This window comes from Hypomesus nipponensis, chromosome 10 (assembly GCF_054491055.1).
Source record: "Hypomesus nipponensis isolate SF chromosome 10, ASM5449105v1, whole genome shotgun sequence".
Classification (NCBI taxonomy): Eukaryota; Metazoa; Chordata; class Actinopteri; order Osmeriformes; family Osmeridae; genus Hypomesus; species Hypomesus nipponensis.
In genome coordinates this window covers 18,337,501-18,360,727 of record NC_140370.1, presented here as the reverse complement: position 1 = coordinate 18,360,727, position 23,227 = coordinate 18,337,501, and the positions used below count along the sequence as shown (strand labels likewise).

Genomic DNA, 23,227 nt, shown 5'->3' with positions numbered 1-23,227 from the left:
CGGGAGCGCTGAGCTCTTTATTAAGAATCTTTTCAGTTCTGCCCGTTCCAGTCACACTGAATGACTCGGGTCATTCTCAGGGGATTCCGGTAATCCGGAGGGGTTCTCCTCTACGTGGGCCGGTTTCACAACAAGCGCTTCCCTGCCGTTCTAAGGCGCCCTCGGTCTCGAGCGGCAGCTGTGCTTTTGACAGGGAGAACCGGTTTGCTGAAAACACAGCTCACCGAATAAACTGTGTTTTATGAGACGTGACAATAAAAGTGTCAGTTGCCCAGCAGCAGTTACTGGAGAATCCATGAGTTTTTTGCGCTAAAGTCTCAAATTAAGCATTTTCGGGGTTCGAGTTTCTATATTCTGTTAATGCATACGTTCATTTTGTTTCTGGTCGCTTCCTACTCAACCTACAGGCCCTGGAACAAAAGGTCACATGGGAATATATAGCCTACTAATATTGCCTACTTTCCTAAATATGCTATCCCTTTTCATCCATATGAATATATATCCGCCACATGAATAAGGAAATACTCTTAATCCAAAATGAACCTTACACACACTTTCAAACCTATAGCGCACGGTCTTTATGTGAGTGGGCCTTTATTCCTGTTACACGGAGCGCGAGGGGGATTGTGGCGCTCACGGGGGGAGAGAAAGGGTGGTCTAAACCTGCGCGCTCAGTACGACATGAAAACGTAGCGAGTAATCCGATTAAAGTGATTCTGGTTAAATTGGTGGTACTGAAAGCGATCCCTCATTCGAACGCAAACAACCTGCGATATCGTTCCCTTTTTATTGCCTGGAAGGAAACTTGAAAACTGCCAAGATGCCAGTTGACCTGAATGGATACTGGAAAATGATCTCCAACGACAACTTCGAAGAGTACTTAAAGGCTCTTGGTGAGTGTTGTCTGTGTTTTTATGCACATTTTTGATGCAGTGATCCCTCCATCGCTCTCCTCATCCTCTATCTCTCCCCTCATCTCTCTCTGCATGTCTGTCTACCTCGCTCTCCCCTCATCTCTCTCTGTATGTCTGTCTACCTCGCTCTCTCCTCATCTCTCTCTGTATGTCTGTCTACCTCGCTCTCACCTCCTCATCTCTGTATGTCTACCTCGCTCTCACCTCCTCATCTCTGTATGTCTACCTCGCTTTGTCCATCTATTGTTCTCCCTTTGTCTATCCCTCTATTTATTTCTAGTGTTCATCACTAGAGAGAGACAGACAGATACATGCATGCATACATCTCCAGACAGACAGAGATCCCTGTCTCCTGCTCCCTGTCCTCTGCAGATGTAAACGTAGCCATCAGGAAGATCGCCACTCTGCTGAAGCCTGACAAGGACATCACCCAGGATGGAGATCACATGATCATCAAGACCCTGTCCACCTTCAAGAACTACCACATGGACTTCTACGTGGGGAAGGAGTTTGAGGAGGACCTGACCGGCGTGGACGACAGGAAGTGCATGGTGAGCCGTGGAGATGTATTTCCTGTTTCCTGTTGTGTCCCGGGCCTGTATGTGTTGGTGAGCTGGTGGAGTGAAGCAGCCTGTAAGCCCCGTGTTCTCTTGGTTCCATCACAGAGATGGAACGGCCTAATGTGTTGGTTGATCACCAGGGTTTATTGTCTACGATTTTCAAACTTGCTCCAAAGAGTCAGGAGCAGACTCCAGGTGTGGGTTTGTCTGTGTTCTAGAACCCTTGAGCCTTCTAGAACTGTCATGGTGAGTTCTAGTTTCCAGTGGTCAAAGCAGGCCTTCCTGTTTAGATCCTCTAGTCTCTCAGAGTACAGATGGTGCTGTGTAGAGACACATTATAGCTGGGCACGTGATGCCTGTGTATCTGTCTGTCTGTCTGTCTGTCTGTCTGTCTGTCTGTCTGTCTGTCTGTCTGTCTGTCTGTCTGTCTGTCTGTCTGTCTGTCTGTCTGTCTGTCTGTGTGTGTGTGTGTCTGTGTGTGTGTGTGTGTCTGTGTGTGTATCTGTCTGTCTGTCTGTCTGTGTGTGTGTGTATCTGTCTGTCTGTCTGTCTGTCTGTCTGTGTGTGTGTGTATCTGTCTGTCTGTCTGTCTGTCTGTCTGTGTGTGTCTGTGTGTGTGTGTATCTGTCTGTCTGTGTGTGTCTGTGTGTGTATCTGTCTGTCTGTCTGTCTGTGTGTGTGTGTCTGTGTGTGTGTGTATCTGTCTGTCTGTCTGTCTGTCTGTCTGTCTGTCTGTGTGTGTGTGTCTGTGTGTGTGTGTCTGTCTATGTGTGTCTGTGTTTGTTTGCTCTGCTGTGTTGGAGAGCAGGCATGGATGTGCATATGTTTGTTTTTATTTATTTTTACTAAATAGCCTGTCTTTGTCAACCCTGTGTGTGCGTGCGTATGTGAGCGTAGACCACCATCACATGGGAAGGAGACAAGCTAGTGTGCGTCCAGAAGGGGGAGAAGGAGGGGAGAGGCTGGACTCACTGGGTGGAGGGAGACCAGCTGTACCTGGTAAGACACACAAACACACAGCCTACACTCACACACATATATAACACACACAAGAGATTGGGTGTCTAGCAGCCTGTTGAGAGACAAGCAGAACAGAATAATAACTCATCATGTCTCTGCCTAATTTGAGCTTTCTTGTTTATTATTATTTTGTTTATTCACTGCTGTGGTCCCAGCGGTGTCATTAAGCCTGCATCTCCTGCCTGGCATATTATTTACAGCAGATGGTTGCAATTTAGAGATTTCAGAGCACAACCTAGTCAGAGCATTCTGCAGCACGATGGGGACCCCTTGTGGTAGGAACAAGAACAGCAGGCACTGTGCTCCTCATCAAGACTTCATAGGACATTTTAACATTTTTTATTCAGACGTTTTTATCCGTTTTTAAGAGCAAAACAAGTAGTGCGTGAAGAAAGTACATCAGAAAATTAAGGATCAGAAGTGCATGTTCTACAGCAGTAGTGTCAAACTCTGGTCCACTGTTTTTCTGAGTTTGACAGCCCTGTTCTACAGTGTTGACATGGTCTGAGGAACAGCCTGTTTTTGCCTCCTGTAAGAAGCCTGATTCTCTCCCCCTGCAGGAGCTCCGGGCCTGTGGAGCGGTGTGTCTGCAGGTGTTCACCAAGTCTTAAAGATCGCCAACAACTCATCCATTCATCTCTTTATCTATCCATCTCTTTATCTATCCATCTCTTTATCTATCCATCTCTTTATCTATCCATCTCTTTATCTATCCATCTCTTGCATTTAATAAAACAAAGTGTGACAGCTCCAGCTTGGTACTCGTTCATCTGATTCACCTACCTGATGCACCTTGAAAAGGCACTCACATAGCAATCATTTCTTCAAATGTTTTTAACACCAGGGTGAACGCCAAATAATGAGAAATGACACAAAGTCAAACATGCAGTATCAGCTTTTATTAAAAAGTGATTTTATTTATTATGAAGTTGTGTTTCTCAACAACAGTGTATGGTCCTCCCTGTAGACCCAGACGGCCATGGTTCCCCAACCAGGTCGAGTCCAGCACCCCCGGCCAGGGACTCAACCACAGTTTCCATGTGTGAAACAGTGAGCTACCGTCTTCTGTTAAACAGGACGTTTACCAAAACACAATCCAGCTGTTCATGTCTCATTTACCAAACCGACCACAAAGCCCTTTGGCACGTCATATCACAATGTACATTTTCCACAAATAAAATGTATATATATAATATACAATATATGTAAAACTGTAGTGAAGTTTTAGTTTCATGTTTGTAAGTTTTATGTCCATCCTGGGTCAGTCTGGTTCCCATGGCAACGTCAGGGTTGGCTGGGTTTGTCCTCCTGCTTGCTGAAGACCTGCTTGCAGACCACATCACCCACACGCAACTCCTGAGACGGGGGGACAGGAAGTCAGGGGGGAGGACAGGAAGTCAGGGGAGAGGGGACAGGAAGTCAGAAGAACAGGAAATCAGGACATATGTATGTATGTGTGTGTGGTGTACATGTTGCATGTGTGTGTGTGTGGTGTACGTGTGGTATTGTACACCACACACACACACTTGTTGTGGGTAAGCCAGGGATCAGGCCAATCCTGGCACCACCCCAGGTCAGAGGCATTTCTGTGTGTTTGGGCATTTGTGTGTGTCAGAGTGTGTGTGTATGGGTGCCAGGGTGTGTGTGTGTGGTGTGTGTGTGTGTGGTGTGTGTGTGTGTGTATCTCACCAAATGCAGCTGGTCTCCCTCCACCCACTGTGTCCAGCCTCTCCCCTCCTTCTCTCCCTTCTGGACGCACACCAGCTTGTCCTGCTCCCAGCAGACTGTGGTCTGAGAGGGGGAGGAGAAGAGAGGGGGAGAGACATGGGGAGAAGAGAAGAGAGGGGGAGGAGAGGAGAGGGGGAGAGACATGGGGAGAGGAGAAGAGAGGTTGGAAGAGGGAGGGGAAGCCGATTCTGACAGGAGTGGTGATGCTTGGACTATAGAACTACGATTCTAATACAGTAACAAACACACACACACGTTTAATCAAATCATCGTCCCAGATTAGAAGCCAGCAGATCCTCTTAGAGGATTCTCCCCTGAGTTGGCCTGATAAAATAACACTATAAACATCTCACAGCACGCAGACAGGACCGAGCGCACGTACGTTTATGCACATGTGTGTATATGTATGTGTGTGTTCCTGTGTGTGTGTATGTTCCTGTATGTGTGTGTACTCTCACCATGCAGATTCTGTCGTCCACTCCAGTCAGGTCCTCCTGAAACTCCTCACCTACCATGAAGTCCATATCGTAGCTCCTGAAGGTGGAGATGGTTCGGATGAGGAAGTGCGTCCCGTTCTGAAGGATCTCCTTGTCCAGGCTGAGGTAGCTGGCGATCTTCCTGATCACAATGTTTACGTCTGTAACATGTGGAACCATGCAACAGCTTAGTGGTTAGAGCATCTGACTGCAGATCAAGAGGTTGCAGGGTTCAGTCCCTCGTGTGTAGCTTTGGATAAAAGTGCCAAATTAAGATATAATTATGGAACATGACAGTATGTATCTACTATTGCTAAATAACTAAGTTGATTACAGTACACAGCAATTACACCAGGGCCCTTTACTACAAAACAAGTTCAACACACCCAGGATGCTTCAGTATCATGAAGGTGGTTATCAACTTATCAACTATCAGCGCATTCACATAAAAAGTGGCGTGTTTGCAAAATACAGACAGATCTATAGTGGCATTTTAAAGAAGCTGAACCACACACACAACTCTCTCTCACACACACACACACGCAGCACACACACACACATGCAGCACACACACTACACACACACACACGCAGCACACACACTACACACTGACGCTCACCCAGTGCATCCATGTACGCATCAAAGTTCTCATTAGTGGTCATCGTCCAGTACCCACTCATATCAGGGCAGGACATCTCAGGAAATCAGCCCTCCTGGGAGAGTCCAGCAGAGCAGAGCAGAGCAGAGTAGAGTAGAGTTATGTAGGGCAGGGAGGAGCAGTAATCTGGAATCCTGTCCCACGTGGTTCAGAACACCTGTCACAGAATCAGCTGATCTCCAAGGGTGGGGAGATTACCTGTGATGTCATTGTGTCCCATCCCAGTCCTGGTGGAGCTGCCAGCTCTCCACCTGATGAACTTTCTAGAAGCACCACCTGATGCACCTTCTAGAAGCACCACCTGCATCTGCTCTGGGAAGAGACTGATACATTAACCAAATATTTAAAGTTAATGAAGACTTAGGGATGTTTGAGTTCTCTGATATTGTATATATACTTGTATTTCATTTGATGAGGCACATTGACTGTGTGACCTCGTGAGAGCAGAGATGTTGGGTTCAAACATGTCTCTGCCTGGGAGCTCAAAGTCCAGCACGGTCTGTGTGGTAGAGGAGTAAACACAACCATCATCCAAATAGGTCAAATGGCATCCACTGTTACCATCCAATCTGAATCTTATCAATAGAATTATATATATAATGGTATATCATAACATAGGATGTATAGTATTTGTACATACACAACACATTTTATACAGATATACATTTGTTTGAGAGCCTTACTTTGTGTAGGGTTTGGATGTGTGTGGCATCTGTGTGGTGTGTCTGAATGAGCCTTCTCTGATCTTCCGGATCCCGATCCCCCACTCCCACCCCCACCCCCCCCACCCCTCTCCCTCCCCCCTCTCCTCAGTCCCCTCTGTCTCTGCTAGTGCCACAGTGTCCAAACTACTCATTTGTATGTTGAGGTGTTTGTTAAACTCTGTCTCCAATTTGCAGATTGCTCAACACATGAACCCAGAACACAACTAAACAGTCACACGGTTCAAGTACAGAGCTATTCTTCATCACCACCTAGGCACAACCTCACACACTAAACACAACCTCACACACTAAACACACTAAACACGGACACACTCAACACACCACCTCACACACACCACCGCAGACACACCACCCAGACCAAAACTCACAACCAACATGCCTGAAGATTTCAACGGCAAGTGGGAACTGGAGACCAACGAGAACTTTGAAGATTACCTGAAAGCCCTGAGTAAGAGTTTCCTCATCATCTCCTGACAAATTCTTATTAATAATTGTATTCTTATTATTTGTACTCATTTCATTCTTATCAAAATTCTTAATAGACTAAAAGGCAAACTGGGAAGTCTCAAAGTTAACTGAACAAAGTAAATATTTAATATTATTTGATGTTGAAGATGTGATAAGTACGTTGGGAGTTGTGACGGTCTTTAGCTCGATGATTAAGTAGAGAATGTTTTTATTTTATTACTCCCCAAAACAGTAGAAACCATTTCTCAGATTTGGATATTCCAATATATCAGCTCAATTTGTCTGTGGAGAAACAGATGTTGGGGAAAAGAATGTGTTTGTTTTTTTGTCCAACTAAAAAATATTATGTTTTGTACCATGATGAGAAGAGGTCATCTCTGCTGTTGGACTCTGACACATGTTTGTTGTCTTCCGCAAATATTGATATTTTAATATCATTCAGTTTCCCTGTTTGCTACCAGAAAGTTGAGGAGATAAATGTTTTTATTTCTTGAGGTTTGGGCTTTTGTATTTCTTCTGTTCAGTTTGTCAAATGTTGATATTTTAAGATTGTTCTGTGACATTGATCCTTGTGTTAATATTATTCTGTCTCTGTGTGGAGACATAGACTTTGCCACCAGGAAGATAGCGGTGCACCTGTCCCAGACCAAGGTACTGGTCCAGGACGGAAACCGCTTCCAGACCAAGACACTCAGCACCTTCAGGAACTACGAGGTGGACTTTGTTGTTGGGGAGGAGTTTGAGGAACACACCAGGGGGCTGGACAACAGGGTGGTGAAGGTGGGACTGGCAGAGATTTTAGCTGCCAATAATCCTGGTTTTATTAGATTCCTCTTCTTTTAATTCCTCCTCTTCCTTCTCTCCCTCCTCCACCCCATGTTACCCCCCTCATGTTGCCCCCTCATGTTACCCCCCTCATGTTGCCCCCCTCATGTTACCCCCTCATGTTACCCCCTCATGTTGCCCCCCTCATGTTGCCCCCTCATGTTACCCCCCTCATGTTGCCCCCCTCATGTTGCCCCCCTCATGTTACCCCCTCATGTTGCCCCCTCATGTTACCCCCCTCATGTTGCCCCCCTCATGTTACCCCCTCATGTTACCCCCTCATGTTACCCCCTCATGTTACCCCCTCATGTTGCCCCCCTCATGTTGCCCCCCTCATGTTGCCCCCCTCATGTTACCCCCTCATGTTGCCCCCCTCATGTTGCCCCCCTCATGTTACCCCCTCATGTTACCCCCTCATGTTACCCCCTCATGTTGCCCCCCTCATGTTACCCCCTCATGTTACCCCCTCATGTTGCCCCCTCATGTTGCCCCCCTCATGTTACCCCCTCATGTTACCCCCTCATGTTACCCCCTCATGTTACCCCCTCATGTTACCCCCTCATGTTGCCCCCCTCATGTTACCCCCTCATGTTACCCCCTCATGTTGCCCCCTCATGTTGCCCCCTCATGTTACCCCCTCATGTTACCCCCTCATGTTACCCCCTCATGTTGCCCCCTCATGTTACCCCCTCATGTTGCCCCCTCATGTTGCCCCCTCATGTTGCCCCCTCATGTTGCCCCCTCATGTTGCCCCCCTCATGTTACCCCCTCATGTTACCCCCTCATGTTACCCCCTCATGTTACCCCCTCATGTTGCCCCCCTCATGTTACCCCCTCATGTTACCCCCTCATGTTGCCCCCTCATGTTACCCCCTCATGTTACCCCCTCATGCCCCCTCATGTTACCCCCTCATGTTACCCCCTCATGTTGCCCCCTCATGTTGCCCCCTCATGTTACCCCCTCATGTTACCCCCTCATGTTGCCCCCTCATGTTGCCCCCCTCATGTTGCCCCCTCATGTTGCCCCCTCATGTTGCCCCCTCATGTTACCCCCCTCATGTTGCCCCCTCATGTTGCCCCCTCATGTTACCCCCCTCATGTTGCCCCCTCATGTTGCCCCCTCATGTTACCCCCTCATGTTACCCCCTCATGTTGCCCCCCTCATGTTACCCCCTCATGTTACCCCCTCATGTTGCCCCCTCATGTTGCCCCCTCATGTTGCCCCCTCATGTTGCCCCCTCATGTTACCCCCTCATGTTACCCCCTCATGTTGCCCCCTCATGTTGCCCCCTCATGTTGCCCCCTCATGTTGCCCCCTCATGTTGCCCCCTCATGTTGCCCCCTCATGTTACCCCCTCATGTTACCCCCTCATGTTACCCCCTCATGTTGCCCCCTCATGTTGCCCCCTCATGTTGCCCCCTCATGTTGCCCCCTCATGTTACCCCCTCATGTTACCCCCTCATGTTGCCCCCCTCATGTTGCCCCCTCATGTTACCCCCTCATGTTACCCCCTCATGTTGCCCCCTCATGTTACCCCCTCATGTTACCCCCTCATGTTGCCCCCTCATGTTGCCCCCTCATGTTACCCCCTCATGTTGCCCCCTCATGTTGCCCCCTCATGTTGCCCCCTCATGTTACCCCCTCATGTTACCCCCTCATGTTACCCCCTCATGTTGCCCCCCTCATGTTGCCCCCTCATGTTACCCCCTCATGTTGCCCCCCTCATGTTGCCCCCTCATGTTACCCCCTCATGTTACCCCCTCATGTTGCCCCCTCATGTTGCCCCCTCATGTTACCCCCTCATGTTACCCCCTCATGTTGCCCCCTCATGTTACCCCCTCATGTTACCCCCTCATGTTACCCCCTCATGTTACCCCCTCATGTTACCCCCTCATGTTGCCCCCTCATGTTGCCCCCTCATGTTACCCCCTCATGTTGCCCCCTCATGTTGCCCCCTCATGTTACCCCCTCATGTTGCCCCCTCATGTTGCCCCCTCATGTTGCCCCCTCATGTTGCCCCCTCATGTTACCCCCTCATGTTACCCCCTCATGTTACCCCCTCATGTTACCCCCTCATGTTACCCCCTCATGTTACCCCCTCATGTTGCCCCCCTCATGTTACCCCCTCATGTTGCCCCCCTCATGTTGCCCCCCTCATGTTGCCCCCTCATGTTACCCCCTCATGTTACCCCCTCATGTTACCCCCTCATGTTGCCCCCTCATGTTGCCCCCTCATGTTGCCCCCTCATGTTACCCCCTCATGTTGCCCCCTCATGTTGCCCCCTCATGTTGCCCCCTCATGTTGCCCCCTCATGTTGCCCCCTCATGTTGCCCCCTCATGTTGCCCCCTCATGTTGCCCCCTCATGTTGCCCCCTCATGTTGCCCCCCTCATGTTGCCCCCTCATGTTGCCCCCCTCATGTTGCCCCCTCATGTTACCCCCTCATGTTGCCCCCTCATGTTGCCCCCTCATGTTGCCCCTCCAGACCCTGGTGAGATGGGAGGGAGAGGTGCTGGTGTGCACCCAGCGAGGGGAGAAGTCTAACCGGGGCTGGAAGCTGTGGATCCAGAGCAACCATCTCCACATGGTGGGTGGACTCCCTGCAGTGATGCAGAATGTACTCTCACTTTGGATACAAGTCTCTGATGAATCCATAAAAATGTGTAATAGAGGAGCTATAATTAATGTTATAATGTATTTTAAAAAGTTGTGTGAGTGACTGTTGATCTGTGCACATAGTACATCAGCTGGTGGAGACAACAGACGACCTGGATAACGCCTGAATGCCTGATCTTAAACAGTCCTAAACATAACCTCACCTCAACATAGCTATAACTTGGCCGAGTGACCCTGAACCTAATCTAACCCTGACTCTGCAGGAGCTCACGTGCGAGGACAAAATCTGCAGACAGGTGTTCAAGCGGAAGGAGTAACGGAGAGGAGCCCGTTCTCCTGTGCATGTGTCACCTCGCTCGCTAACCTCTTCACGTGCTCCTCATGTTTACCCATTGACATAATATACAATATACAGTGTATGTGTTTACCGTGTGAGTTTCAACAACATCAGTAAAGGTGTGTTTGTCAAATATATAAAGAAAACGTTGTCATTGCCTGTGTTGTGTCATACAAGCGTCGGAGGTTGCGGGTTCTGTTACCAGGTGCTGTAAACCTTTTAGGTACTGTTTGCCCAGATCACATGACGTCATGTTACAGTCCATCGACCTGCCTAATTATCTTAAAATATTTCATTCGGCAAGAAAAAAAAAACTCATTGTGGGCGAGAACCTACGGCTACTTACGTCCTTTTCAGATCAAAGTAACTTATCCTCGACTTAACATATTCATGAATATGTTCTCGCATTTAACATTAATGCGTATGGAGGTCTTCATTTTCGCTGGCCTGGGAAAAACTTTGCCACGACCCCAACTAACCTCTCAGCGCCGCGTCATCACTCCCCTCCCAACGCGACACTGTGTTTCAGGAAGTTCCACGTCACTCGAAGCTCCGTCCTCTGAGATCACAAGAACGGCTCCCGGACACAGACTGGAAGATTCATCCAATCATTTATCCAAAAAGACACAAACCGGGGAGTAAACATGGTAATCAAAGTTAGCATTTACACTCATAATCAGACTTATTCATGATTTACATATTTATTGGTTATGAGTTATTGGTATTGAGACATAAACACTGCTAACTGTGTCTGGATGCAAAGCGAAGTTAGCTAGCTAGTCTACCATCCGTAACTTGGCCCTCGTACACTAGCTAGTGCTAGCTACTCCGGTTGTGTTGTGCTTAGCTACAGCGGTGAAACCGGTTAGCCCGTGAGACAGCTTAGCTAGTTAGCTATAATGCATATACATGTTTAAAGCCCAGTAAATGGTAGTTACGTTAACTACAAATGTGATGTTTTGCTAGCTAAGTATGTTAACGAGCTAGATAGCACAGCCAGTGTTGTTCACGATAAAGAAATGACACGTAGCTAGCTAACCAACGTTAGCCAGCTAGCTATAGAAGCTAACGGAGGATGCCATCGCATCATCTGATCTGATCACTGTAGTAGTAACAAACGGTTAGACAACATCTGACAAGCCAGACTTAGCAACGAAAGTTAAACAGCCAAATACATATGCTACAGTGTATTTCTAATGCATATTTGTAAAATATGTCTTAAATTAACCTGGGATCTTATATCTAATAGCCTCTCAGGCTGGACATCAAGCGGAAGCTGACAGCACGCTCGGACCGGGTGAAGAGCGTGGACCTTCACCCCACCGAGCCGTGGATGCTGGCTAGTCTGTACAACGGCAGCGTGTGCGTGTGGAACCACGAATCACAGGTAGGCACGGAGTAAACACAGACAAACGCGCTTGTTAATTTGAGGTTATCTGTTTTATATTCCGAATATAATAGAATACTATAAGTGTATCAATCAATCGTTGGGTGTATTGATAGTTAAGGGTTTAGGTTGATTATAGGAGCTGATCTGAGGGTCTGGTTATAACAGCTGATCTGTGACATGGCTTGTAAAAACATGAAGCATCTTGGCTGTCCTTCCTGCAGACTCTGGTGAAGACATTCGAGGTGTGTGATCTCCCTGTCAGGGCCTCCAAGTTTGTCGCGAGGAAGAACTGGGTCATCACTGGAGCGGTGAGTGACACTGTCCTCATCCAGGAAGTCAAGATCAACCTTCTCTCCAGCTGTGTGTAACTCTGTTGTGTGGTTCTCTGGCTGTGTTCCAGGATGACATGCAGATCCGGGTGTTCAACTACAACACCCTGGAGCGTGTGCACATGTTTGAAGCTCATTCTGACTACATCCGCTGCATCGCCGTGCACCCCACCCAGCCCTACATCCTCACCAGCAGTGGTAGGCCGTACACCCCCTGACCCAGCCCTCGCTTCCCCTACCTACCCCCGGCCCTCGCTTCCCCTAGCTACCCCCAGCCCTCGCTTCCCCTAGCTACCCCCAGCCCTCGCTTCCCCTAGCTACCCCCAGCCCTCGCTTCCCCTACCTACCCCCAGCCCTCGCTTCCCCTACCTACCCCCAGCCCTCGCTTCCCCTAGCTACCCCCAGCCCTCGCTTCCCCTAGCTACCCCCAGCCCTCGCTTCCCCTAGCTACCCCCAGCCCTCGCTTCCCCTACCTACCCCCGGCCCTCGCTTCCCCTACCTACCCCCAGCCCTCGCTTCCCCTAGCTACCCCCAGCCCTCGCTTCCCCTACCTACCCCCGGCCCTCGCTTCCCCTACCTACCCCCAGCCCTCGCTTCCCCTACCTACCCCCAGCCCTCGCTTCCCCTAGCTACCCCCAGCCCTCGCTTCCCCTACCTACCCCCAGCCCTCGCTTCCCCTAGCTACCCCCAGCCCTCGCTTCCCCTAGCTACCCCCAGCCCTCGCTTCCCCTAGCTACCCCCAGCCCTCGCTTCCCCTACCTACCCCCAGCCCTCGCTTCCCCTAGCTACCCCCAGCCCTCGCTTCCCTTAGCTACCCCCAGCCCTCGCTTCCCCTACCTACCCCCAGCCCTCGCTTCCCCTAGCTACCCCCAGCCCTCGCTTCCCCTAGCTACCCCCAGCCCTCCCTTCCCCTACCTACCCCCAGCCAGCCTTACCTTCACCCCACCCACTGTGTGTGTGTCTCTAGACGACATGTTGATCAAGCTGTGGGACTGGGAGAAGAAATGGAGCTGCAGCCAGGTGTTCGAGGGCCACACACACTATGTCATGCAGATCGTCATCAACCCCAAAGACAACAACCAGTTTGCCAGCGCCTCCCTGGACCGCACCATCAAGGTAGGGTTACACACACACACCACCATCAAGGTGAGGTCACACACACACACACCACCATCAAGGTGAGGTCACACAAACACACCACCATCAAGCTAGGGTCACACACACACACACACACCACCATCAAGGTAGGGTCACACACACACACACCACCATCAAGGTGAGGTCACACACACACACACCACCATCAAGGTAGGGTCACACACACACACCACCATCAAGGTGAGGTCACACACACACACACACACACCACCATCAAGGTGAGGTCACACACACACACACCACCATCAAGGTAGGGTCACACACACACACACCACCATCAAGGTGAGGTCACACACACACACACCACCATCAAGGTAGGGTCACACACACACACCACCATCAAGGTGAGGTCACACACACACACACCACCATCAAGGTAGGGTCACACACACACACACCACCATCAAGGTGAGGTCACATACACACACACACCACCATCAAGGTGAGGTCACACACACACCACCATCAAGGTGAGGTCACACACACACACCACCATCAAGGTGAGGTCACACACACACCACCATCAAGGTGAGGTCACACACACACCACCATCAAGGTGAGGTCACACACACACACCACCATCAAGGTGAGGTCACACACACACCACCATCAAGGTAGGGTCACACACACACACACCACCATCAAGGTGAGGTCACACACACACCACCATCAAGGTGAGGTCACACACACACACCACCATCAAGGTGAGGTCACACACACACCACCATCAAGGTGAGGTCACACACACACCACCATCAAGGTGAGGTCACACACACACACACCACCATCAAGGTAGGGTCACACACACACACCACCATCAAGGTGAGGTCACACACACACACACCACCATCAAGGTAGGGTCACACACACACACACCACCATCAAGGTGAGGTCACATACACACACACACCACCATCAAGGTGAGGTCACACACACACCACCATCAAGGTGAGGTCACACACACACACCACCATCAAGGTGAGGTCACACACACACCACCATCAAGGTGAGGTCACACACACACCACCATCAAGGTGAGGTCACACACACACCACCATCAAGGTGAGGTCACACACACACCACCATCAAGGTGAGGTCACACACACCACCATCAAGGTGAGGTCACACACACCACCATCAAGGTGAGGTCACACACACCACCATCAAGGTGAGGTCACACACACCACCATCAAGGTGAGGTCACACACACCACCATCAAGGTGAGGTCACACACACACCACCATCAAGGTGAGGTCACACACACACCACCATCAAGGTGAGGTCACACACACACCACCATCAAGGTGAGGTCACACACACACACCACCATCAAGGTGAGGTCACACACACCACCATCAAGGTGAGGTCACACACACCACCATCAAGGTGAGGTCACACACACACCACCATCAAGGTGAGGTCACACACACACCACCATCAAGGTGAGGTCACACACACACCACCATCAAGGTGAGGTCATCTCCAGCCAGCCAGATGTGTGGAGCTCTCCTCTCCAGGTGTGGCAGCTGGGCTCGTCCTCTCCTAACTTCACCCTGGAGGGCCACGAGAAGGGGGTGAACTGCATCGACTACTACAGCGGAGGAGACAAGCCCTACCTGATCTCTGGAGCAGACGACCGCATGGTCAAGATCTGGGACTACCAGGTCAGTGTGTGTGTGTGGTCTTGTTTAACTACCATCGTGGGGACAAAAATGTCCTGTAATGCAAGTATAATGAAACATGGAAAATGTAACCTTGTGGGGCTCTTTCTTTTTTACATGAACTTTTACTTTACATTAAGGGTTTATGGATAAAGAAAACACGTGCCCTACGAGGATAGAAAACCCAACGCGTGTGTGCGTTAACCTGTCTCCTGTGTGTGCAGAACAAGACGTGTGTTCAGACCCTGGAGGGCCACGCCCAGAACGTCTCCTGCGTCAGCTTCCACCCTGAGCTGCCAATCATCATCACCGGCTCAGAGGACGGTGAGCACACACACACACATATATACATATACACACACATATATATACACACACACACACACACACACATATATACACACACACTCACACATACTGTATGCACACACATATACACACACACCTGCCACGTGCACACCCCTCCTCACTCCTCTAGCCACGTGCACACCCCTCCTCACTCCTCTCCCCCTCCCCCTCCCCCCAGGTACGGTGCGTATCTGGCACTCCAGCACCTACCGCCTGGAGAGCACGCTGAACTACGGCATGGAGCGGGTCTGGTGTGTCTGCGGCCTGCGGGGCTCCAACAACGTTGCCCTGGGATACGACGAGGGCAGCATCATCGTCAAGGTGGGGGAGAGTAAAACAGAAACTGTGTGTGTACCCCCCCGGGGAGGTCTAGCTCCGTGGTTAGCTCCGTGGTTAGCTCCGTGGTTAGAGCGTTGATGAGGTTGAGGTTGATGTAGAGGCTGTGTTCCCCCCAGCTGGGCCGGGAGGAGCCGGCCATGTCCATGGACTGCAGTGGGAAGATCCTGTGGGCACGGCACTCAGAGGTGCAGCAGGCCAACCTGAAGGCCCTGGGAGAAGCTGAGATCCGGGACGGAGAGCGCCTCCCCCTGGCCGTTAAGGACATGGGCAGCTGCGAGATCTACCCCCAGACCATCCAGCACAACCCCAACGGCAGGTCAGACTCTCTCTCACTCTCTATCTCAGCCACGTGGGTTGCCAGGTTGTGTGTAACATTTTTGTGTGTTGCCAGGTTTGTGGTGGTGTGTGGAGACGGGGAGTACATCATCTACACTGCCATGGCCCTGAGGAACAAGAGCTTTGGATCAGCACAGGAGTTTGTCTGGGCACACGACTCTTCAGAGTACGCTCTCTCTCTCTCTCTCTCTCTCACACACACACACACCTAGACACAAGTATGCACAGACAGGCCTCTTCTATGATCCTGTTGTGGCTGTTAATGTGTGTGTGTTAATGTGTGTGTGTGTTAATGTGTGTGCAGGTATGCCATCAGGGAGAGCAGTAGTGTGGTGAAGCTGTTTAAGAACTTCAAGGAGAAGAAGTCCTTCAAGCCTGACTTTGGAGCAGAAGGTAACTGTCATTCCAGAGGAGAGATCATACACTAGCATGTTTACCAACACTAATGTGTGTGCGTGTGTGTGTGTGCAGGGATCTACGGCGGGTTCCTGCTGGGTGTCCGGTCGGTGAACGGGCTGGCCTTCTACGACTGGGAGAACACTGAGCTCATCAGACGCATCGAGATCCAGCCCAAACATGTGAGGAGGGGGGGGGCTGGGAGGGAGGGAGGAATGCTGAGGCAAGGGTGAGGAGGGAGAGAAGGGAGACAGGCAGACAGAGAGTCGGAAGTAACTGATCCTGGTGTTTCTCTCCAGATCTTCTGGTCAGACTCGGGGGAGCTGGTGTGCATCGCTACTGAGGACTCCTTCTTCATCCTGCGCTACATGGCTGAGAAGGTGGCCTCCTGCCAGGAGAGCAACCAGGGGGTCACAGAGGACGGTATAGAGGACGCCTTCGAGGTGAGGAGGGGAGGAGAGGGGGAGAGGGGTGTGTGGGAATGTTAGTTTTAAGTAGATGTGTGTGTTCCCCTGCTGTAAACTGTGTGTGTGCAGGTCCAGGGGGAGATCCAGGAGGTGGTGAAGACAGGGATCTGGGTAGGAGACTGTTTCATCTACACCAGCTCTGTCAACAGACTCAACTACTTTGTAGGAGGAGAGATCGTCACCATAGCACACCTGGACAGGTAGTGAGAGACACACACACACCTACACACACACCTACACACGCACACCTACATAACACACCTACACGCACACACCTACATAACACACCTACATAACACACCTGCACACGCACACCTACATAACACACCTACACGCACACACCTACACACACACACCTACACACACACACCTACACACACACCTACACACACACCTACACACACACACCTACATAACACACCTACACGCACACACCTACACACACACACCTACACACACACACCTACACACACACCTACACACACACACCTACATAACACACCTACACGCACACACCTACACACACACACCTACACACACACACCTACACACACACCTGCACACACACACCTACATAACACACCTACACACACACCTACACACGCACACCTACACACACACCTGCACACACACACCTACATAACACACCTACACCCCCCCTCTGAAGTGCTGTGTGTGTCCCAGGACCATGTACCTGCTGGGGTACATCCCTAAGGACGACCGTCTGTACCTGGGGGACAAGGAGCTGAGCATGGTCAGCTTCTCCCTGCTGGTGTCGGTGCTGGAGTACCAGACGGCCGTCATGAGGAGGGACTTCAGCATGGCCGACAAGGTGCTGCCCACCATCCCCAAAGAGCAGAGGACCAGGGTTGCACACTTCCTGGAGAAACAGGTATTACAGCCCTCCACTTCCTGTTAAGGTCAGGGGATACTTCCTGCTGAGCTCTGTTGGCCTGTTGTGACTGTGTGTGTGTGTGTGTTACTAATGTGTGTGTGTGTGTGTGTGTGCAGGGCTTCAGACAGCAGGCCCTGGCTGTATCTACAGACCCTGAGCACAGGTTTGAACTGGCCCTCCAGCTGGGGGATCTGAAGATCGCATACCAGCTAGCTGTGGAGGCAGAGGTGAGACACACACACTCATGCACACGCTCTCAGATACACATACATCATACCAACTGGCAATGACATGTCTGTGTGTGTGTGTGTGTGTGTGTGTGTGTGTGTGTGTGTGTGTGTGTGTGTGTGTGTGTTACAGTCAGAGCAGAAGTGGAAGCAGTTGGCAGAGCTGGCGATCAGCAGGAGTCAGTTCAGCCTGGCTCAGGAGTGTCTGCACCAGGCGCAGGACTACGGAGGGCTGCTGCTGCTGGCCACGGCCTCAGGGAACGCTGCCATGGTGACCAAGCTGGCCCAGGGCGCCCGCAGGGACGGGAAGAACAATGTGGCCTTCATGACCTACTTCCTGCAGGGCAAGTGAGTACAGGAAGTACCCCAAACGTCCTAGTCTCCTGGATCGGTTCACTCTCTACACCTCCTACCTCTCTACACCTCCTACCTCTCTACACCTCCTACCTCTCTACACCTCCTACCTCCTAGCTGTCTCCACTAGGGCTGGGTGGTGTGCCCTAAAATGTATAATTCTGAAGCACAGACGGTATATTTCACAATATATTTGTTTTTATAAAAATATTTTTTCAGCCTTTCAAAAGTTTTTTGCAAATCTTTTACATTTTTTTGCAAAACATTTTGTGGGGAAAATATTTTCTCACTCCTCTGCAGCCTCTCAGTCCTGCAGCCTCTCAGTCCTGCAGCCTCTCACTGCTGCAGCCTCTCACTGCTGCAGCCTCTCACTACTGCAGCCTCTCAGTACTGCAGCCTCTCACTACTGCAGCCTCTGACTACTGCAGCCTCTCAGTGCTGCAGCCTCTCACTACTGCAGCCTCTCACTACTGCAGCCTCTCACTACTGCAGCCTCTCAGTGCTGCAGCCTGTCAATACTGCAGCCAGGGGACCAGGGTTGGGAACCACTGTTTTAGAACATCATTAGAACACTACACCCCCCCCCCCCCCCCCACTATTTTTGTTTTGCTATTGTGTAATGCCATCCTTGGGAATAGTTTTTCTAAAACGTTTTTCGTAGTTTCAATTAATGACAATAAAATCCTACCTAGAATCTAAAATCCTAATAAAATGTACCTAGACTGGACGAATGCCTGGAGCTCCTGATCTCCACCAACCGTCTGCCGGAGGCGGCCTTCCTGGCACGCACCTACCTGCCCAGCCAGGTCTCCCGCGTGGTGCAGCTGTGGAGGGAGGGGCTGGGCAGGGTCAACCAGCGGGCGGCAGAGTCCCTGGCCGACCCCACAGAGTATGAGAACCTGTTCCCCGGCCTGCGAGAAGCATTCCTGGCCGAGAGCTTCCTCAGGGAGACCTGCCTGGGGCAACCCCGGCCGGCTACAGACTACCCCCTGGTCACGGTGAGGAGGGAGGGAGGGAGGGAGGGAGGGAGGGAGGGAGGGAGGGAGGGAGGGAGGGAGGGAGGGAGGGAGGGAGGGAGGGAGGGGGGAGGGAGGGAGGGAGGGAGGGAGGGAGGGAGGGAGGGAGGGAGGGAGGGAGGGAGGGAGGGAGGGAGGATTGGTAATGTAGCTGTTTCACTCCTGTGCAAACTTTCTTCCCTCCCTTCTCTCTATTTCCTCTCTCTCTTTCCTCTTCTTCCCTGACCACCGCTCTGACCACCACCCTGATCCTGACTCCCCTGTGTTTTCTCCTTGGCAGCCTAATGAAGACAGGAATATCCTGGAGGAGGCAAAGGGTTATGAGCCCACAGGAATTCTGCCCACCCCCCCACCACTGGTCAGTCTGTCCTCACACACACACACAGGTGGCGGCTAAAATAACTTCTTAGCTTTTTTAGTTGAACTCTCCCCCCCCCCCCCCTCCTCCCCCCCCCCTCCCCCCCCTCTCCACAGGAGGAGACCAGTGAGGAGCCCAGCCTGGCTGCAGGAATGATGGCGTCCATGTTGTCGATGGTGACTGCTCCCGTGGCGACTACGGTGGCTGCTGTAACTCCTCCCTCTGACCCTGCCCCCACCCAAAAGAAGGGGGAGGAGGAGGAGGAGGAGGAGGAGGAAGAGGAAGAGGAAGAGAGCCCTGGCACATCAGACACACAGAAGGACAAGGTGACCCCCCCCCCTCTCCCTCCATGACCAGGTGTAGAGGTAGATGATTTAGGTTTACAGGTAGCAGTACAATCAAATCAAATGTATTTGTATAGCCCTTTTTAAGCCCTTTTACAGTATGTTCTAGGTGGATGTTATCGGTATACAGTATGATATAGTATAGCTTCAAAGGCAGGCTAACATAGCTTCATAGGTATATAAATTGCACTTCTAATCCTTGGCTTTCTACTGTACTTACTATATCCTCCCACCCCCTTCCTCTTCTCCCTCTCCTCTCTTTTCCCCTCCTCCCTCTCCTCTCTTCTCTCCACCCTCCTCCCTCTCCTCTCTTCTCTCCACCCTCCTCCCTCTCCTCTCTTCTCTCCACCCTCCTCCCTCTTCTCTCCACCCTCCTCCCTCTCCTCTCTTCTCTCCACCCTCCTCCCTCTTCTCTCCACCCTCCTCCCTCTCCTCTCTCCTCTCCTCCCCCCTCCCTCTCCTCTCCACCCCCCTCCCTCTTCTCTCTCCTCTCCCCCCTCCTCCCTCTCCTCTCTCCTCTCCACCCCCCTCCCTCTCTCCTCTCCACCCTCCTCCCTCTCCTCTCCACCCTCCTCCCTCTCCTCTCCACCCCCCTCCCTCTCCTCTCTCCTCTCCCCCCTCCTCCCTCTCCTCTCTCCTCTCCCCCCTCTTCCCTCTCCTCTCTCCTCTCCACCCCCATCCCTCTCCTCTCTCCTCTCCACCCCCCTCCCTCTCCCCAGGTTCTGGAGGAGCAGGAGGACTTGGAGGATGACTTGGACAACATGGATCTGGAGGACATTGACACCACAGATGTCAACCTGGACGACGACTTCCTTGACGACTGATGACCCCCAGCCAATCAGGCTTTTCCATTCTATTTAAAGAGACCAATCCCCTCCTCCCTTTTTTGTATTTGTTTTCCAGTGTGTCCTGTCACTCCTACGGTGGTAGATGATGATGATGATGATGATGATGATGATGATGATGATTTCCTGAAGAGGAAACAGTGCTAAGTTGTCTGCTGCTGACTCTTGCATATTTTTGTACTTTATTCAGGACCTGGCCTTCACTAACAGCTTGTGCATTCTGCTATATATATTGTATTTCCATGTGTTCAGATAACCTTTCATCTGATATGTCAAATAAAAATGCATAATTGTGTTTGAGACTTTATTTGTGAGTTTGGTTATGTTTATTTGTGGGGTTCTGGTTGTCAGATGGCTTAACGGTTAGGGAATCGGGCTATTAATCCGTAGGTTTCCAGTTCGATTCCTCACCAATTACATTGTGTCCTTGGGCAAGACACTTCAACCTACTTGCCTCGGGGGGAATGTCCCTGAAAGTCGCTCTCGATAAGAGCGTCTGCTAATTGACTACATGTAATGTCAATGTTTTATAGTTCAGTATGTGTGCAGGGTGCACGTGACTAGTGTAGTTTTGTATGAAGTTCAGGGTAGTGCTCTCTTGCAAGGGACCGAAACATGGTCCCTCTGACTCGTGTACACAAAAACGACCTCTCTAAACACCGCTACACCACCGAAAAGCCAGCTGCCATGGCGCTGGTGGGCAAGGTTTGTACACTGAGAAAAAAGATCTGGGACCAGTAAATAATCAAAAATACTGCACAGATTCAGCAGAATCAAGACCAGCCATAGGCGTGGAGGTTCAACGAACGTATGTTTGAACTGTTAATAGGCCTGTTTTTGTGAACTTACTCTCATTATTGGGTGGTTTCTAAGCTACCTCCACTGCGCTAGGGGGCGAACTGCACTCTGATGACGTCGGGTTCTGAAGACGGAGATTCGTGTGTTCAACAAAAGTCGCTGGGAGCTGCCGCCAGAGAGGACACCGAGAGTGCCTAAATTCTACTTTTTCGAGATTTTAAAGCACAGTGAGACAATTTAAACACGTTATCAGTGCCTTTCAGTTTAAGGCATAAACGTGCAGGTTCGACCGTCGGTAGTCCCAATCTAAACTGGAGTAAAAAGCGAAGCTACTTTTGAGCAGCCGTAGCACAAGACTGTCGAGCTAGCCTTGTTAGCCATACAGCTAGCTAGCTATTTTGCTCGCCAGCTTATAGAGCCGGGCGACTCAGCAGCACAACGGGGAACCGGGACCCGAAAGGGAGGCTGCCCGGTCGAGGCTTGATGCCCCCCTGTCTCCCTTGCCCTAGCACAAGCCCACGATGGGGGAGACCAAGATTATCTACCACCTTGACGATCAGGAAACGCCGTACCTTGTGAAACTATCCGTGCCTGCGGACCGCGTCACTCTCGCCGACTTCAAAAATGTCCTCAAGAAACCAAACTACAAGTTTTTCTTCAAATCGATGGATGATGACTTTGGGTAAACGATTTCTTCGTAATGTCTTCTGCTAGCTGTCTGACAATAGCTCGACAACATTTCATGATGGAAAATAAGTTACTACGTGAACTATTATTTGTGAATAGACAGCCTATTCCTTTGTCCAGATTGTGCTACGCTGGCGAGCTAGGCTAGCCCGCTGCTAGCGCCATCGGTCTCATTAATAACTGACACGTTTGTTTACACTGCCACTGCGTAACTGGCGAGGGTTAGCTCAAAGAGGGCTCCTTGTATCTTAAAAGAATGTTTTACTTATCAGCGGGACATTGGAAAACAATTTCATGAGCATTATGTTTGGTTGGTTATAGACTGATAATTATTTAGAATTACGAAATGTATTGTGAAGTAGCTAGACCATCTGACCAGAATAGTATCATCGGCTGCTTGCGAACGTCAGGTGTTGAAGTGGGCCACTCCGCGAGCCCCCGCTGCTACAGGAGCTGTTAGCCAGCGAGCCCTGGAGCGGAGCGGAGCCGGGAGGAATGCCGGCCAACTCGGAGGAATGCTCTGTCTATCACAGTGGCAGCTTTACGAGCCCGTGCCTTTGTATTCTCAGGAATTTATACGGAACTTGGCTAGTTTCCTAAAGTGTTCCGTGGTCTCATATTCAGACCTATTAGCATCGACTCGCTACATGTGGACTAAATGGACACAGTGAGTGTTTGCGGTGTGTGTGGTGGGTCATGGGTGGGGCGCCTCCGCTGAAACTTTGCTGCTGACAAGACGGCGATATCTTGGCGTAGAGGGCCGATCACTCACTCTCTGCTGGCTGAGAGGTGGAGAGAGGTAAAGAGGGGAGAGAGGTAAATGGGAGGGGGGAGAGAGAGAGAGCTTGAGAGCTTGTTTGGCAGGAGAGGTTGGACTGCTTAATCACCTAGCCTGCTAAGGTCAGACATTGTTGGGTCTTTATCAAGCAGGCACTGTACCTTCAGTGTACC

At 50.9% G+C, this 23,227-nt stretch overlaps 4 protein-coding genes across 9 annotated transcripts in view; 3 read left to right on the top strand and 1 right to left on the bottom strand.

Moving 5' to 3' along the window:
* The first annotated feature begins 28 nt into the window (after positions 1–28).
* On the top strand, positions 29–10,474 carry LOC146272168 (retinol-binding protein 1-like). Of its 5 annotated transcripts, none has more exons than XM_084706740.1 (4): positions 29–893; positions 1,287–1,465; positions 2,372–2,473; positions 3,055–3,245. In XM_084706740.1, the coding sequence occupies exons 1-4, from the start codon at positions 821–823 to the stop codon at positions 3,103–3,105; spliced, it is 405 nt and encodes a 134-aa protein (XP_084562866.1). In that variant the 5' UTR covers positions 29–820; the 3' UTR covers positions 3,106–3,245. The 5 variants fall into 5 exon arrangements, with proteins under 5 accessions (XP_084562866.1, XP_084562868.1, XP_084562870.1 ...); XM_084706744.1 differs by lacking the exon at positions 3,055–3,245 and adding an exon at positions 10,255–10,474 and having other exon boundaries at positions 696–893; XM_084706741.1 differs by lacking the exons at positions 29–893; positions 1,287–1,465; positions 2,372–2,473; positions 3,055–3,245 and adding exons at positions 6,257–6,529; positions 7,157–7,329; positions 9,861–9,962; positions 10,255–10,474.
* On the bottom strand, positions 3,372–5,678 carry LOC146272169 (retinol-binding protein 1-like). Of its 2 annotated transcripts, XM_084706738.1 has the most exons (5): positions 5,555–5,678; positions 5,318–5,411; positions 4,681–4,859; positions 4,184–4,285; positions 3,372–3,850 (listed from the first exon to the last, which is right to left on the bottom strand). In XM_084706738.1, exons 2-5 carry the CDS (start codon positions 5,391–5,393, stop codon positions 3,779–3,781), a joined length of 429 nt encoding a protein of 142 aa, XP_084562864.1. In that variant the 5' UTR covers positions 5,394–5,411; positions 5,555–5,678; the 3' UTR covers positions 3,372–3,778. The 2 variants fall into 2 exon arrangements, with proteins under 2 accessions (XP_084562864.1, XP_084562863.1); XM_084706737.1 differs by lacking the exon at positions 5,555–5,678 and having other exon boundaries at positions 5,318–5,471.
* Positions 10,475–10,828: 354 nt separating the features above from the next.
* copb2 (COPI coat complex subunit beta 2) lies at positions 10,829–21,086 on the top strand. Its single transcript, XM_084706694.1, has 21 exons — positions 10,829–10,975; positions 11,578–11,715; positions 11,940–12,026; positions 12,119–12,245; positions 13,015–13,163; positions 14,723–14,869; positions 15,091–15,190; positions 15,393–15,535; positions 15,670–15,869; positions 15,945–16,055; positions 16,194–16,282; positions 16,361–16,467; positions 16,585–16,728; positions 16,822–16,952; positions 17,437–17,644; positions 17,764–17,874; positions 18,008–18,222; positions 18,950–19,226; positions 19,525–19,602; positions 19,719–19,928; positions 20,666–21,086. The coding sequence occupies exons 1-21, from the start codon at positions 10,973–10,975 to the stop codon at positions 20,768–20,770; spliced, it is 2,880 nt and encodes a 959-aa protein (XP_084562820.1). The 5' UTR covers positions 10,829–10,972; the 3' UTR covers positions 20,771–21,086.
* Positions 21,087–21,732: 646 nt separating this feature from the next.
* The window catches only part of LOC146272166 (segment polarity protein dishevelled homolog DVL-3-like), a 9,564-nt gene continuing 8,069 nt past the window's right edge, over positions 21,733–23,227 (top strand). Inside the window, exon 1 of the mRNA XM_084706695.1 lies at positions 21,733–22,271. Within this exon, the coding sequence (XP_084562821.1) occupies positions 22,111–22,271 (161 nt within the window). The 5' untranslated portion in view covers positions 21,733–22,110. The remainder of the gene's footprint in view (positions 22,272–23,227) is intronic.